General features: G+C 32.3%; 1 protein-coding gene and 1 long non-coding RNA gene across 2 annotated transcripts; both read left to right on the forward strand.

The window, feature by feature from the left end:
- Positions 1-4,043: 4,043 nt before the first annotated feature.
- LOC135150829 (uncharacterized) lies at positions 4,044-6,291 on the forward strand. The gene is made up of 3 exons (XR_010289198.1): positions 4,044-4,311; positions 4,389-4,461; positions 4,700-6,291. It is a non-coding gene; the product is annotated as an uncharacterized LOC135150829 (long non-coding RNA).
- Positions 6,292-11,152: 4,861 nt separating this feature from the next.
- On the forward strand, positions 11,153-12,293 carry LOC108195152 (bZIP transcription factor 11). Its single transcript, XM_017362106.2, has one exon. The coding sequence runs from the start codon at positions 11,522-11,524 to the stop codon at positions 12,014-12,016; it is 495 nt and encodes a 164-aa protein (XP_017217595.1). The 5' UTR covers positions 11,153-11,521; the 3' UTR covers positions 12,017-12,293.
- Positions 12,294-13,711: the final 1,418 nt, after the last annotated feature.

Genomic DNA, 13,711 nt, shown 5'->3' on the forward strand with positions numbered 1-13,711 from the left:
ATACCAACTGTAACAGCCCAATTTTTAAGGCCATTATTTAACAATTAATTATCAAAAATTAAGCATGAATAATATAGTACTAAAACTGAGAGAGAAAAATAATAATCTCAATGTCTCGGAAGTCACCAAATGACATCAATAAAGGTTTAAAATCAACTAAACCAAGTCTTGGAATTTATTAAATAAACTAACAAACTAATTGGGTACCACTCATCTCAAGTCCCGCTAACCCCTGATTTCCTGCGGAAAGAAAGTAAATTGAGTGAGCTAGATGCCCAATACGAATGTAATTTAGAGGGATACAAATAACATTATAACTGAGTAAATCTGGATGAAGTGAATAGAACTAATTAAATAAAAGACCGAATAGAGTAAGGTGTGTATCAATAGAGGTCTCTTATACGAATATGTACTTGCACCAAGCAAATTACAAAACATAAAATTCTCCTCCGGTAATCCACGAGAAGAAAACACATGAAATGCACAAAGTATTTTCATAAACTGAGAATCATTCTCTGGTAATCCACGAGAAAAAAACACACAATAGCGATCATGATCTATACACAATATCATACTTCAGAGACGTGTTCGTATACAGGTATTTTCAAATTATAACTATCCAATATAGCCAATACCATCGAAGCACAATATCTTATAGGTTCAACAAATTTTACATAATGCGCTAGAGGTCCAATTTAACCAACGATTATAGCCAACGCCATTGGAGATGCTCTAACTCAACTAATGAGTAATATAACTTTCGAGACCCTGTAACATTTAAATACAAGCATAAATTTACGAATAACAGCTTTCGTAAGTAAAATAATTCTTTATTTTCAATTATCAAAAGAATCATCCCAATAATAAATTATTATTTCACATAAGAAAAGAAAGCACCTAATTAACTATGTACCCATGTAAATAAAAATAATAATATAATTCTCATAAATTCTTGTTGCATGTGAACGAATAATTAGTAATACAAGCATAACTATATTTTAATACTATTATACTCCCTCCGTTCCTTATTATTAGTCGCTTTGACTTTGTGCACGTAATTTAAGGTGTACAAAAAACATACTTCTACGTATTATTTTTTCAAATTTTCTTTTTCTGAATAAAAGTTTAACATCTATATTTTTATTGAGAAAGGGAAAATTTGAAAAATAATGAATAGACATACGTTTTTCTTCCACCTCAAAATACGTGCAAAAATTCAAAACGACTAATAAAAAGGAACGACGGGAGTAGATTATATATGCATCTGCACTAAAATATTATCATATACTAATTCCTTGTACTTCCCGAGCATATACTTTTACAAAATGAGAGCCTGGTTATAACTTGCAATCAATTAAAATAATAATACAAATAAGTTTGGTCAAACAAATCAATATTCTGAAACTAATAGTACCCTGAACATACAAATGCTATTCTAATAAAATAAAAATAATCCCAGCTAAATTAATCGAGTTCCACACGTCTGCCAAAATTATCCCGATTAGTAAGAAGTTTAAAACTTAGCAACAATATACATGCAAGCATAACAATTTACACATAATCATATTTGCTAAAGTGTAATTATATTCCTAAGCAATACTCAACCCAAATATATGTAAAAATTGTAAAACATATATAAATAAAATAATTTAAACAATATTTAACAAAGAAATTTACCAATACTTTCACGGCATTACATGATTATATTTTTAATAAGATTGAATAACATGAATTATTTTTACAATACTAAATCAAATGTTAAATCTACTTATCCATACTATACTATAATAAACTAATATGGGTATAATTTGTAGTCCACGTTTTTAGTTATATTTTTTGGTTTGGTACTCTGCCTCTAAAACTATAAGTGTACAACATGTGAAGGTCTATTACTCTTATATTATTAAATAGTTTTAAATATTAATAAAACTCATAACAATACGTTATCATATAATATCTTATTGTAAAAACTAAATTTTCGTGAGAACGTATAATCAATTGGTTAATATAATTTAATCAAAATTCAAATCATAAAGACCAAAATATTAATAAAATGATGTTAAAATTTAAATCAGTAAATTACGAATTATATACCCGCCCGTGCTTCACACGTGTTAAAGGTTAGTATATATAAAAAGACAACTCGGGGCAAAAATTGTCAAGAAAATGGCTATGAAATGTCTCATATACCCCTATTGATCATATAATTACAAAAATACCAGCCAAAAAATTATTTAATTCATCTTACCTATTAATTGTTATTGATTGCTCTTTAAACATAAGATAATGACATTAGTTATACTTTTATTTATTTATACAAAATTCTAGGAGTCATTAATTAAGCAATTAATTCATGTAATATTTAATCAATTAACATAAAAAAATATTCATGTGTATTGATATATGACTTTTTACTTAAACTTCGCAACCATAATCATTTAAGTGATATCTATCATGAATTTTATTTATTTCACTTATAATATATATATATATATATATATATATATATATATATATATATATATATATATAAAGAATAACAAATGATGAAAAGAGCCTATAAATTGAGGGTGAAGTGTCTTTTTTTTTTGGTCACAAATTGAGAGTGAAATGTTGAATATACCTTCATTTATCATATAATTACGAAAAATTCTTATTTAAACTTCACAATCACAACCATTAAAATAAACACTCTCAGTTCAACTCGATCTTAAATATTAAAAAATTACATTTGACTCCGAAAATACCTTAAATATTATCATTTAATAACATATAAGACCGCTCATAATAAAAAGAATATAGAAGTGTGAGATAGTGGTGGTGATACATGATTATCAAATCCAATCAAAATAATGAAAATTATATATCCATAAAAACAATTATTGTAATATCATGAAATTTAATCTTGATTCCACAATACAAGTAAATCAGTCCAAATATGTTTATGATGCATAAAAAATTTAAAAAGTATCATGATTAATATTATTATTGCTAAACAATAAATATTATATTTTCACTCGCTTAAGCAAGGAATCGAACTCACATATTTTATAAAAATAGATAAATAAATACGCATGTTGTAAACAAGATAATTATATGAAAATATTATTTAAAATACAATATAAATTAGCGGCCCGTGCCTTGCACGGGTTTTTATGCTAATTGTACTTAAAGACCGGACATACATATGAAATGTAACATGTAAGCGTTTTAGGAAAATAATTCTAAAAATCGGATATATTTCTCCACATTCTTCACGCATGAATTTAGATGCACTAGAGAATCTCACAAGTTTTACCTTAAGCACATGATGGAGCGGACAAAGGAAATGAGCCATATCACGTGGACAGAATGGAAATCACCCGGCTAGTTTCTTTTTAGCCCACCTAAACTTCTTCTATGTTTTTACGCGACTAATCAAACCCATAGCAACAATATTTATACTCCTCTCTCCCATTTTATATGACCTTTATTTTTTTTGGGACATCCCAAAAAAAATGAACCTATCATACTTACTATTTTTGAACACTACTTTCAACTATTACACCCACTACTTTCTTCCGCTATCTCCATTATATAATAATATAAACACTATGGGTTTGTCTAGTTTGTGTCCATGGGCACATGCTAAGCGCGGAATTTGATATGTTTGGAAGATTTTGATTGATGTGGTTGGTGTATTTGCAGGGGGGGTCCACCATTATTAAGATATGAGAGCCAATCAAAATCTCCAAAACTTATCAAATTCCGCGCTTAGCATGTGCCCATAGGCACACACTAGAAAAACCGTATATTACACCCACTACTTTCCTCCACTATCTCAAATCTATTTATTAAATATTGATAGGTACCACCACCTTACACACTTTTCAACTAAATTTACAACCTTTTTCTTAATCTCCGTGAAAGTCAAACCAGCTCATACATTTTGAGACGGAGGGAGTAATATTGTTTAGATGGACTTATCTACATCTATATCTATATCTATATTCTATATACTCTTAATAGTTGCTAGTGAAGGCTCCTAAAAAACTCCACAAAATACCCATAAATTTGCCTGCTCCGTACCCATTATCCCGATAACCCAGTTACCCATTTCAGTTTATCTTTGGGATTTGATCGTGCATTAATAAGCATATATTCTGTTACCTAATCTTCCGCCTCTTAATTCAAATTTTGAATTCCAGAATCTGTCAAAACCATCTTCAAGCGTATGGATCATCTCTGCGATCTTCTACCGTCGACATAGACATCTTCTTCTTCAGCCAGGCATGGAAACTGACAACAATGATGCAGCGGCACCGGGTTCAGGTATTTGTTGATTGTTGTATACATCCCTTCTACACATGTATCCAGCGAGGCCATACTGTTAACGATCTGATTCACAGGTCGCAAGCGACGTGGACGTGTGTCAAAGTTGCAGCAAATTAAAGGGGCGATCATGATTCACGTGACATCATGGTATGTTAAAATTATGACTAGACTATTGTGTAGGTCATGGTTATGTTGTTTCTAATTCAAACTTTTTGTTTTTGAGTGTTTTATTTGTGCAGCACAACTGTTTGATATAAGTTCTAAGAGAAACTTTAACCATTTTTTTCTAAATTTTAGACTTTGAGTTATCTGAAGATATGTTAGTTTTGTTCACATAGATTATGTGATACTTTATTTGACACATGTCTTCCTTCTTTTTTTGCAGTTGGAGACATTTTTGAAGAAATTATTTTATAAGCGAAAAGCTTTAAACATGTAGTAATCATAATTATCTTTTGTTAAAAGTTTTCGCTTGAATAAGCTCCGGGAAAGATAATTTTTTGGTAACACGAGTTGGGAAAACCAAAGCTTCCACCTCTGGATCCCATAGGAGGTCTTGACGGTGTGGAAATGGTTGGTTTGACTTCGCCAACTCCTGTGCAGGTAAAAATTTCTATTGGAAATGTTATATCTATCAAATTTGTTGTTTTCATGCTAAGATATGTATAAAAATATATATGTGTGAACTGAGTTTTATTGTTGGTATCACATTATATATCGGAGCTGAGGCTAGGCCTGACAGTTAGTTTAAGATACGCAGGTTGTCCTACATATGCATTATGTAGTCCTAACATCCTGCATTTTCACTTTTACTCATTTTTACATGCAATTTCTCTTTCCTTTGGACACTTGATTACGAAGCCACAACGTCCTACACCTCACTCAAACGCTTCAGGTTTAGAAAATTTGCTATCTACACTCAATTTGTGATCAGAGTACCCTGTCCATATGAGGCAGTGAGTTGTGTCGAAAGTCTCTATCTAACATGTTGTTCCGATTTTCTTTTTTCTCCAGGTTTGAACCGTATATGCCGTGGTCCGGGGATTAATAATTTGCTACATATGGAGGACTTGAAATTGAATAATGTAACAATTTTGGTGTCCGTAAAGTTTAGTCTTCTGAATGTTTTATATTTTGTATTTATGCATCCTTCTATTTTAGGTTAGGCTTGAAAAATTTTGTGATGCAGCTTATGTGACTTATCCGTATACTAATGGTGGAACTCACGTGTCTCCAAAAACTTCCGGTTAGTAGTCCATCATTCTTTTATCTTATATGATCCGATATTAATTTCAATCTTCATGTTCACTTAAGTGTGTAGGACTCCTAGTAGCACTGTAATGTTTCAGGGATCAATGATGAGGAGAAGCAATTCTCATTCGCAAAGCACGAAGAATTATGCACCTCACGACATGTTTGAATCTCCAGGTTCTCCTTTCACCTCTTCCTGTGTTTTGACACGACTACACGAATCAGTTACTAAAAGCATCAATATTCCATTGTGTCTATTCTGTTGAATTGTTAATGCATTGGCATATAACTGTACCAAGACATGTTGTACTTACTTATTCTGAATATAAGCATCATCTTTCCTATGCATATTATTAACTAGAAATATCAGATTGCAAAGTCACGCAGGCCATTCCGTCCAAGTAGTGGCACGTCCAGCTCTGGTGTAAAAGATTTATCTCACGATTTTAATGAGGCATAAGATCCTACAAAGAATGACATTCTGTTCGATGATGGTATTTTGTTTCCTTTTTTTAAATTAAATTTATATATCACAGTGATCAATGACATGCCATCACTGCGTTTTAACTGGTTAGCCTGAGTGTGATGATGCGAATTCTGAAACCTGGCCAGACTATGCCAATCTTGGTCCTCCAAATGCTATGTGCAGACACTGTGGTGTGATAATGTGGCACGACTGTCTATTTTTTAACCTCTTCATAGTTATTCAAATAGCATGGCTATTAATTTTTTATATAAAATTGTGTATCTCAAAAATTATAGGAGGTCGTGGGATTGAGCTGTTTAAGACTCTGGTGTCAAGTTGTTCCATTGCAAAGAAGATTAAAGTGGTAAGACTAGCTAACATTTTTCACGCAATGAGAGCATGCTCTATATTTTTTTGATGGTACTGAGGAATTTCTTTTTGTGCAGGAGGATACATCCACTTGATTCTCCAGCCTGCTAATTTATGCATGTTTCGGCCTTTCATGATTTCTTTCGGTGTTTTAGCGTTGTTATGAACTATTTTAAATAGTGCCTGTAATGTTTTCCGTTGGTTTGAGACTTTATTCCCGAGAAACTAAATGACTTCAGTACTGTATGTTTGCATTTGCATTTTGTGATGTTTTGGTTTCCACAAGTAATGTTATCTTTCTTTTGAATTACTCTGTGTTTTGATTATCTGTTTCAACCAACTAATGTAGATTTAGTCACGGGCTTAAACTGATGCTTTACAGGTGTAATAATTTTTGGAACTCAATGTCCTGATTCTGTAGGTTAGCGTTACTATTTTTTTTCCAGAACCTCACTACTGCAAATAAATCCTGATTAAGAAGTCAATTCCATTCCACAATTGTAAAACACGTCCACAGCAGTTTAAATAGATATGCACAGAAGTTCAAAACATATACCTATGCTAGGAGTATTTAAGCAACGTTGTTTCGATATGTAGCAGTTATAGATGACATAGTCTTATGCTCCGTAGCAAATTCTGGCAAGTTTCAATTTAATGACACTAACTATGAAATATATCAGATTAGTCAAAAAAAGAGGGGAAAAAATGACAACAAAAGATAGAAAGGGAAGAGGAGCTAAAACACCTCATTTTATGCGAAACACATCACATATTTAGAGCCAAAAAGAGTTTGCTTTATAAACTCTGCCAATTTCTAAGTTTCAAATTTCACTAAATAGTAGACTATCTGAAAGAATACACAATCCAATATCCTAAATCTGTTTTAGAGTTTCTGCAAGCACATCAGATTGGTTGCACTCCTGCAAGCTTTCAAAATCTATCAATTAACAATCACATCTCAAGAATGAAGCACACTACAAAAGATATTTTGTTACAAGATATATTTTGTTATACAGTGGTTTTAGTGTTAATTCGTATAGCTTATAATATTTTATACACTGTGTAAGATTGGTTTTTAAGTTTGGGGAGATGACAATAAAAGGTCCAAAAAAATCCAAATAATAACCAAATACTTTTTTTATATATTTTTTTAAGAATTTGATACAAACCCAATAAAATAATTAATCGTACAAATTGTTTGTTAACATTTTCCTCCGCGATTTTTTAAATTTTGTTTTGCTACTTAGTACGCATACTTTTTTTAGTTAGATATAACCATAATCTTAATAAACAAATATACATTGCAAATAGTTTCATGGTTTGGCAGTTTGTTAAAATAAGTTAGAAGTCTGAAGACTCTGGACAAGTATAAATCTTTGTTTTTTCGAATCAAAATTCAAAGTTGCAAGAACACCATAGATTTTATTGAATTATGTATGATAAGGAGAGTAATCGTACTCATTATATCTTATGTAATTGTTTGTAATAATTTTAAAATTTGCAATTTTCTTAATTATTAAACATTTTTATGGGAGCTCGTGAAGCGCGGCCATAATTCCCTAGTCTTAATTAGAAGATAACAACAAATTTTAGAATATTCACCATAAATTACTCACTTATGACAAAACTAGTTCGAACCACAATATGGGTATATGTCCAACTCAAACAACTTGAAATCACTTCTAAGATAAAAAAAAAAAAAATAAACTTTATCTTATCTTTAAAATAAAAATATAAAATAATTAAAAATGCAAATATGTGAGATATGACAATATGTTTCATTTATAAAAGTTCAACATATCTATATAATCGAACATATGTATAATTTATAGCTTTGTATAGTCTTATTTTTTTCTATTCTTTCTAATTATATATGACAAAAAAATTTTGATATCGGATATAATATTAAAAAGGATTATACAAATGTTTAAGGTTAAAATTTCAACCAACAATATATTAAATTTTAATTTTATAATTTTAATGATATAAATAAATATAAAATATAGATAATTATATTTTATTTTATTTTAAATTATTAAATGATATAAAATTCTAATAACCAAAAGTTAATTATTTAAATTCAAACATACCGTAACATAATTATTTTTAAACATGAACAACAATCATAAGAGTAGAAATCTAACTAATACTAAAATAAGATAAGGTAAGGATTCTATGAGTTCTCTCATAATGGTTCTCTTTTGAACATAACCCTCAAAATATAATATATAAAGCCCGCAAGGGTTGGTTCACCTAGTTAAAATAGGGGACCTGTATTCTCTTGGTCATGGGTTTGACTCCCGAAAGAGATAGTGCGCAAAGCGCTGCGGGTTCCTACGTAAAAAAAATATATAAACAAAACATTTTTTTTATGTACTGTTCTTCTGCAAGACCTTCACTTAGTGGTTTTATGGCTTCTCTCCTGACGGTTCTCTCAAGTCAAACATGACCCGTTCTATATAACTCGCAACCAATAATTATAATCGAACATATTGAAAAAAGAGCCCAAATAACACAATTTTAAAGTTTAATGCCCTAAATAACTGATTTTGTAAAACTGGCCTCAAATGACATGTAGAGACGCGTGGGAGATAGCGTCTTATAAAAAGGGGACACGCTACTGCATTTAGCGTTTAAAGTTTTCCCCAAACCCTTTTTTTTTTGCTTGCACACCTTTCTTTTTACTTTTACAAACACACAAAACACTTGTGCTCTTTGAAATTAACTATAAAATATATATTTGACCCTTTTACATGTTTTCTTGAAAAATATAAAAAATATTTAGTTAAATTTAATAAAATAAATTAACAATCGTTAATATTTAGGGTTTGTATTTCAGAATGATTAATTCGTATTGTATATTAAATTGGCCGACGGTTATGGTTTAGGATTGAGGGTGTAGCCCTACTCCCTCGAGCCTAAACCCTAATTAATGCGAGGCTTCAGGACCGAAGGCCCTAAAGCTGAGAAACCAGCGGAATAAATTAGTTTACAATCGTTAACATTTAGGGTTTAACTTTGGGTTGCAGAATGATTAATTCGTACGGTATATTAAATTGGCCGACGGTCCTAAACCCTAATTAATTCGAGTAACTTATATAGTGTTATTTTACTCTTTTGGTTAGTAAGATCAGTGAATTAGATAAAGGGTACAGAAAGAGAAGGATTCGAACCCTCGGTAAACAAAAGCCTACATAGCAGTTCCAATGCTACGCCTTCAACCACTCGGCTATCTCTCCTACATAATGATTATGACCCAAAAACCGAGTGAATAGCGAGCCGGTACTCGTAGATTATTGGATAGGAACGACCAATCAATTCTAATTCTAATTAGAAAAATATATAAATTTTCATCAAAGTCAAATAAATTTCTTTGTTTTGAGGTTATACGGATAAATAGAAAATAAGAATACTGTTATAAAGAATTCTTTGGAAAACCAAACCAGCCTTCGCCTCTTTTTCTGTTATTTTATAACGGTACCGGAGGCAATTACTAAATTCTAACGAATCCGCTGATTGATAGGTCTTTTTTTGCACTTTGGTTAATGGATCGCTTCAGATCGCGATTCTATTTAAACTATTATTCCATATCTTAAGAATTAAGAACTCCGACTCACATAGATCCGGGAAGAACCTTTCATTTTGTTAAATTATTTTAAAAAGAAATGAATGAAGGACTCTTTCTCCCGAGCGGAAGTGCGATGTGTCTGGAAACTCGGGATCGTAAATGGATTCGAGTACCATTCTGATCGCCTCTTTCATGATCCTTTCTATAGGTTGCGATTATGGGTTGGATGTCTAATTGTCCAGACGGTAATGATAGTATCTTCTACCTGAACCGGTGGCTCACTTTTTCTAAGTAATGGAGAAGAGGACCGAAACATGCCACTGAAAGACTCTACTGAGACAAAGATGGGCTGTCAAGAACGTAGAGGTGGTAGGATGGGCGAAGTATAGTCATGCTTTTTTTTGATCAATCTGTCTATTCAGCAAATAAATGGAAGTTATATCTATCAATATGTATGGTCTTGGATCATAAATAATGATTTTTCTTTAGAATTCGGTTACTTGATTGACCCGCTTACTTCTATTATGTCAATATTGATTACTACTATTGGAATTATGATTCTTATTTATAGTGATAATTATATGGAACGTGAGACCAAGTAACGTTTTTGATGTTGAACGAAAGTTTGTATAAGGCCTTAACAAATTGGAAAAGTCCATCACTAAAAGCCCAACAAAATTGAAGTGCGGAAGTTTGAGAAAAGTTTTGAAAACGCTGAACGAAGTTTCGTTTTAGTGTAAATTTAATAATAAACAAATAGAAACGAAAGATGAAACAGCGTCTCTTGGTAAACTAAAACAAAGACGCCAAGTGAAGTTCCGTTTTCCACTTTTTTTTTAAAAAAAATGAGCTAAACGCTACACAATGTAGCGTTTTTGTTAAAATAACAAAAACGTTACACCAGCAGCGTCTCTATTTGTCAGTGAAAGCCATTTTTCGGGTATTTTGATATTTGGGGAATTTTCACCCCAAATTTGGTTATTTGGGGCTGAAACCCGAACATATTATCGTAAAAAAAGAATAACAAAGCATATTACCGTAATTTATTGCGCATAATTTTTTTATATAAAAAAAAGTTGGAATCGGGAATTTCCTTTTCATTCTTTTCTCGGGGCCAAACAGCAAAAGTTAAAAGCTGATTGCTTTTGCTTTATCTCACGCTGTTACTTAGCTCCATGCCTCCATCCTTGCGTGTATAAATCCCCCATCAACTCCCTCACAAAATCCCCCCCTTCCCCACTCCACTCTTCACTTTACATGCATTAAGGTTTTCAAATATAGTCTTGATGCTCAGACCTCTGTTCTTCATGTTCGAATTTGATGTCTCAAACTCTTAGTGAACTACTTCTTTTAGTGTTTATGATCAGTTCTACTTATCGGCGCAGGACTCACTTAGTTCAATCCTTCTCTGTTGTTTTCCTCTACTGGTTGTACTTCGTTTCATAACTTTAATCACCTCGAATTATTATATTTTTACTAGCATTATTCACTTATTATTAATAAGCATTTAGCTAGCTTTTTTTCATCATTGTCCTGTTTTTTTTTAAGTTTTTATGGCATCTTCTAGTGGAATAACAACAACTTCAGGTTCACTTAACACGGACTTGTACCAGCAACATCTGCAGCAGCTTCTGGATCAGAGAAAGAGCAAGAGGAAGATGTCGAATCGTGAATCAGCTAGGCGGTCTAGGGTGCGAAAGCAGAAGCACTTGGATGAGCTTATGGCTCAGCTGGCTCAGCTCAGAAAAGCCAACAATCAGTTGGTTATGATTATGAATGTCACCGCTCAAGGTTTACTTAATGTTGAGGCGGAAAACTCTGTCTTGAGAGCTCAAGTGGCTGAACTCGAGGCCAGGTTGGAGTCGCTCAATGAGATTATTGGCTTTTTGGATATTGAAAATGAAGGGTTTGGTATCAATGAGGAGTTCTGTTACAATGCTGTTAATGATTCTGCGGATATGTTCATGTTAAACGTTAACAGTTCCATGAGTTATATGTATGCTAATCAGCTGCCGATCATGGCCTCTGCGGACATGTTGCAGTATTAACAACCCTCAAGGAAGCTCACAGGGTTGGCCTCAACAACATATCAGTAATATTTTATGTGAAATACACTTTCTCAGATCTTCGAAAGCACAACTATGTTACTTGTGCTATCACTAAAATATGTTCCGCTAGAACAAAGAATCATGTAACAGAAATAGTATGTGCTAGGGAAATGAGGATATGTATGTTTATATGGTTCTTGCATATATTGTAGGAAATAAGGATGTCGTAAATATTGTAAGTTTTCAGTAAGATTTTACGGTGTTTACTTCTTAGTAACTCAGGTATTTCATAGCAGTATTGTTTTTTTCTACAATCCTTAAGATTTATCAACTCTGGTTTGATATAAGATCTGAATTCTGAAATACATGCACTACATCTGAGATTAAGTAAATGAACTCAGGTCCGAAAGACCTAAACGTAGGGTGTGATGAGACCGGGGAGGATTCTCCAGTGCCTTAACACACTAGGTATGAGTGCTCAGACTATTAAAGAATGAATGCTAATATCAGGGAATCTGAACTCGAGACAACTGGATTAGCGTTAATTCCATCGGCTTAAACATCTTGCAACCATTAAATTCATATCACAGATCATAGTAGATCCGTCCCTAGTCTGACACCATGCACGATCAGATCTCTTAAAAGTTAGCAGAAGCAAGGAAATGAATCTCACACTTTGCCATGTACTCCATGTACTGGTGCCACTACTGAAAACGAAATCTGGCTGAAAAAAGAAAGACTTCAGTAGTGAAGTTCTTCCTAACCATATTTAGAGCTCTCACATTTCCATCAAAACATCAATTGTTAGTTTCCTTTCCATGTCAATAGTGGAGTGGACACCGATCATGGATAATGACCCTGTCAAATTTCCCGATGCCAAACACGCATTTAGTACACAGAAATTGACAAAACATATATACATTGTCCAAACAAGGCAAAAGAATATGCACCTTGATCTTTTTCATGTGAAGAAAGTAGCAAAGCAACATTGCAATCCTGAAAATGAAACTGCAACTTGATTTCACAAAGGTATAAAGCCTAACAATCTTCTATCTTTAGACTCCAATAACTTTTGTGCCTCTTAGTCAAGTAAAGAAACCAAACACCACAAAGTAATCAAAGATTCTCCGTAAAAATACATTCATCCACTTGTCTGATATCATCCGTTCTACAGCGATTCTCTTGTACACATACTTTTTTCATTTAGTTTATCTGCAGAGGATATTTGAAAAACAGTGTTCTCAGATTGCCTCTGGATTCCAGATAGGAATCTGAAAACTTGGGTGATTAACATTCATTATATCAAGATTAGTGTAGATTAAGTATGCTTTTTAAAGGTAACACTTATTAGATCAATGATCATCATGAGATACCATGATATATACTTGCAAGTTGGCACCTTTAGCTATGCAAACACTCATACACTTTCCTTTTTTCTCTCCTTTTCTTTTAGAACAAGGATTGAATTCTTTCTTTAGGGCAATGACATCATACTTGGAAGATAATTAAAACTACACTATTTCTATTTTGCAGATTAAAATCTAAGGTAATGCATCATCGCCTTTTTAAACGTCACTAATTATTTAAGCAAAGAACGACCAGCCTGTTAAATAAAAGATTATCTCATCTAATCAAAAAAGAACTTTGCCCATGTTTCTTCTTTTTTGTTGATAGCTTTATATAGGGTCTACAAGC

The sequence above is a fragment of the Daucus carota genome, chromosome 1 (genome assembly GCF_001625215.2).
Source record: "Daucus carota subsp. sativus chromosome 1, DH1 v3.0, whole genome shotgun sequence".
In the NCBI taxonomy this organism is placed as follows: Eukaryota; Viridiplantae; Streptophyta; class Magnoliopsida; order Apiales; family Apiaceae; genus Daucus; species Daucus carota.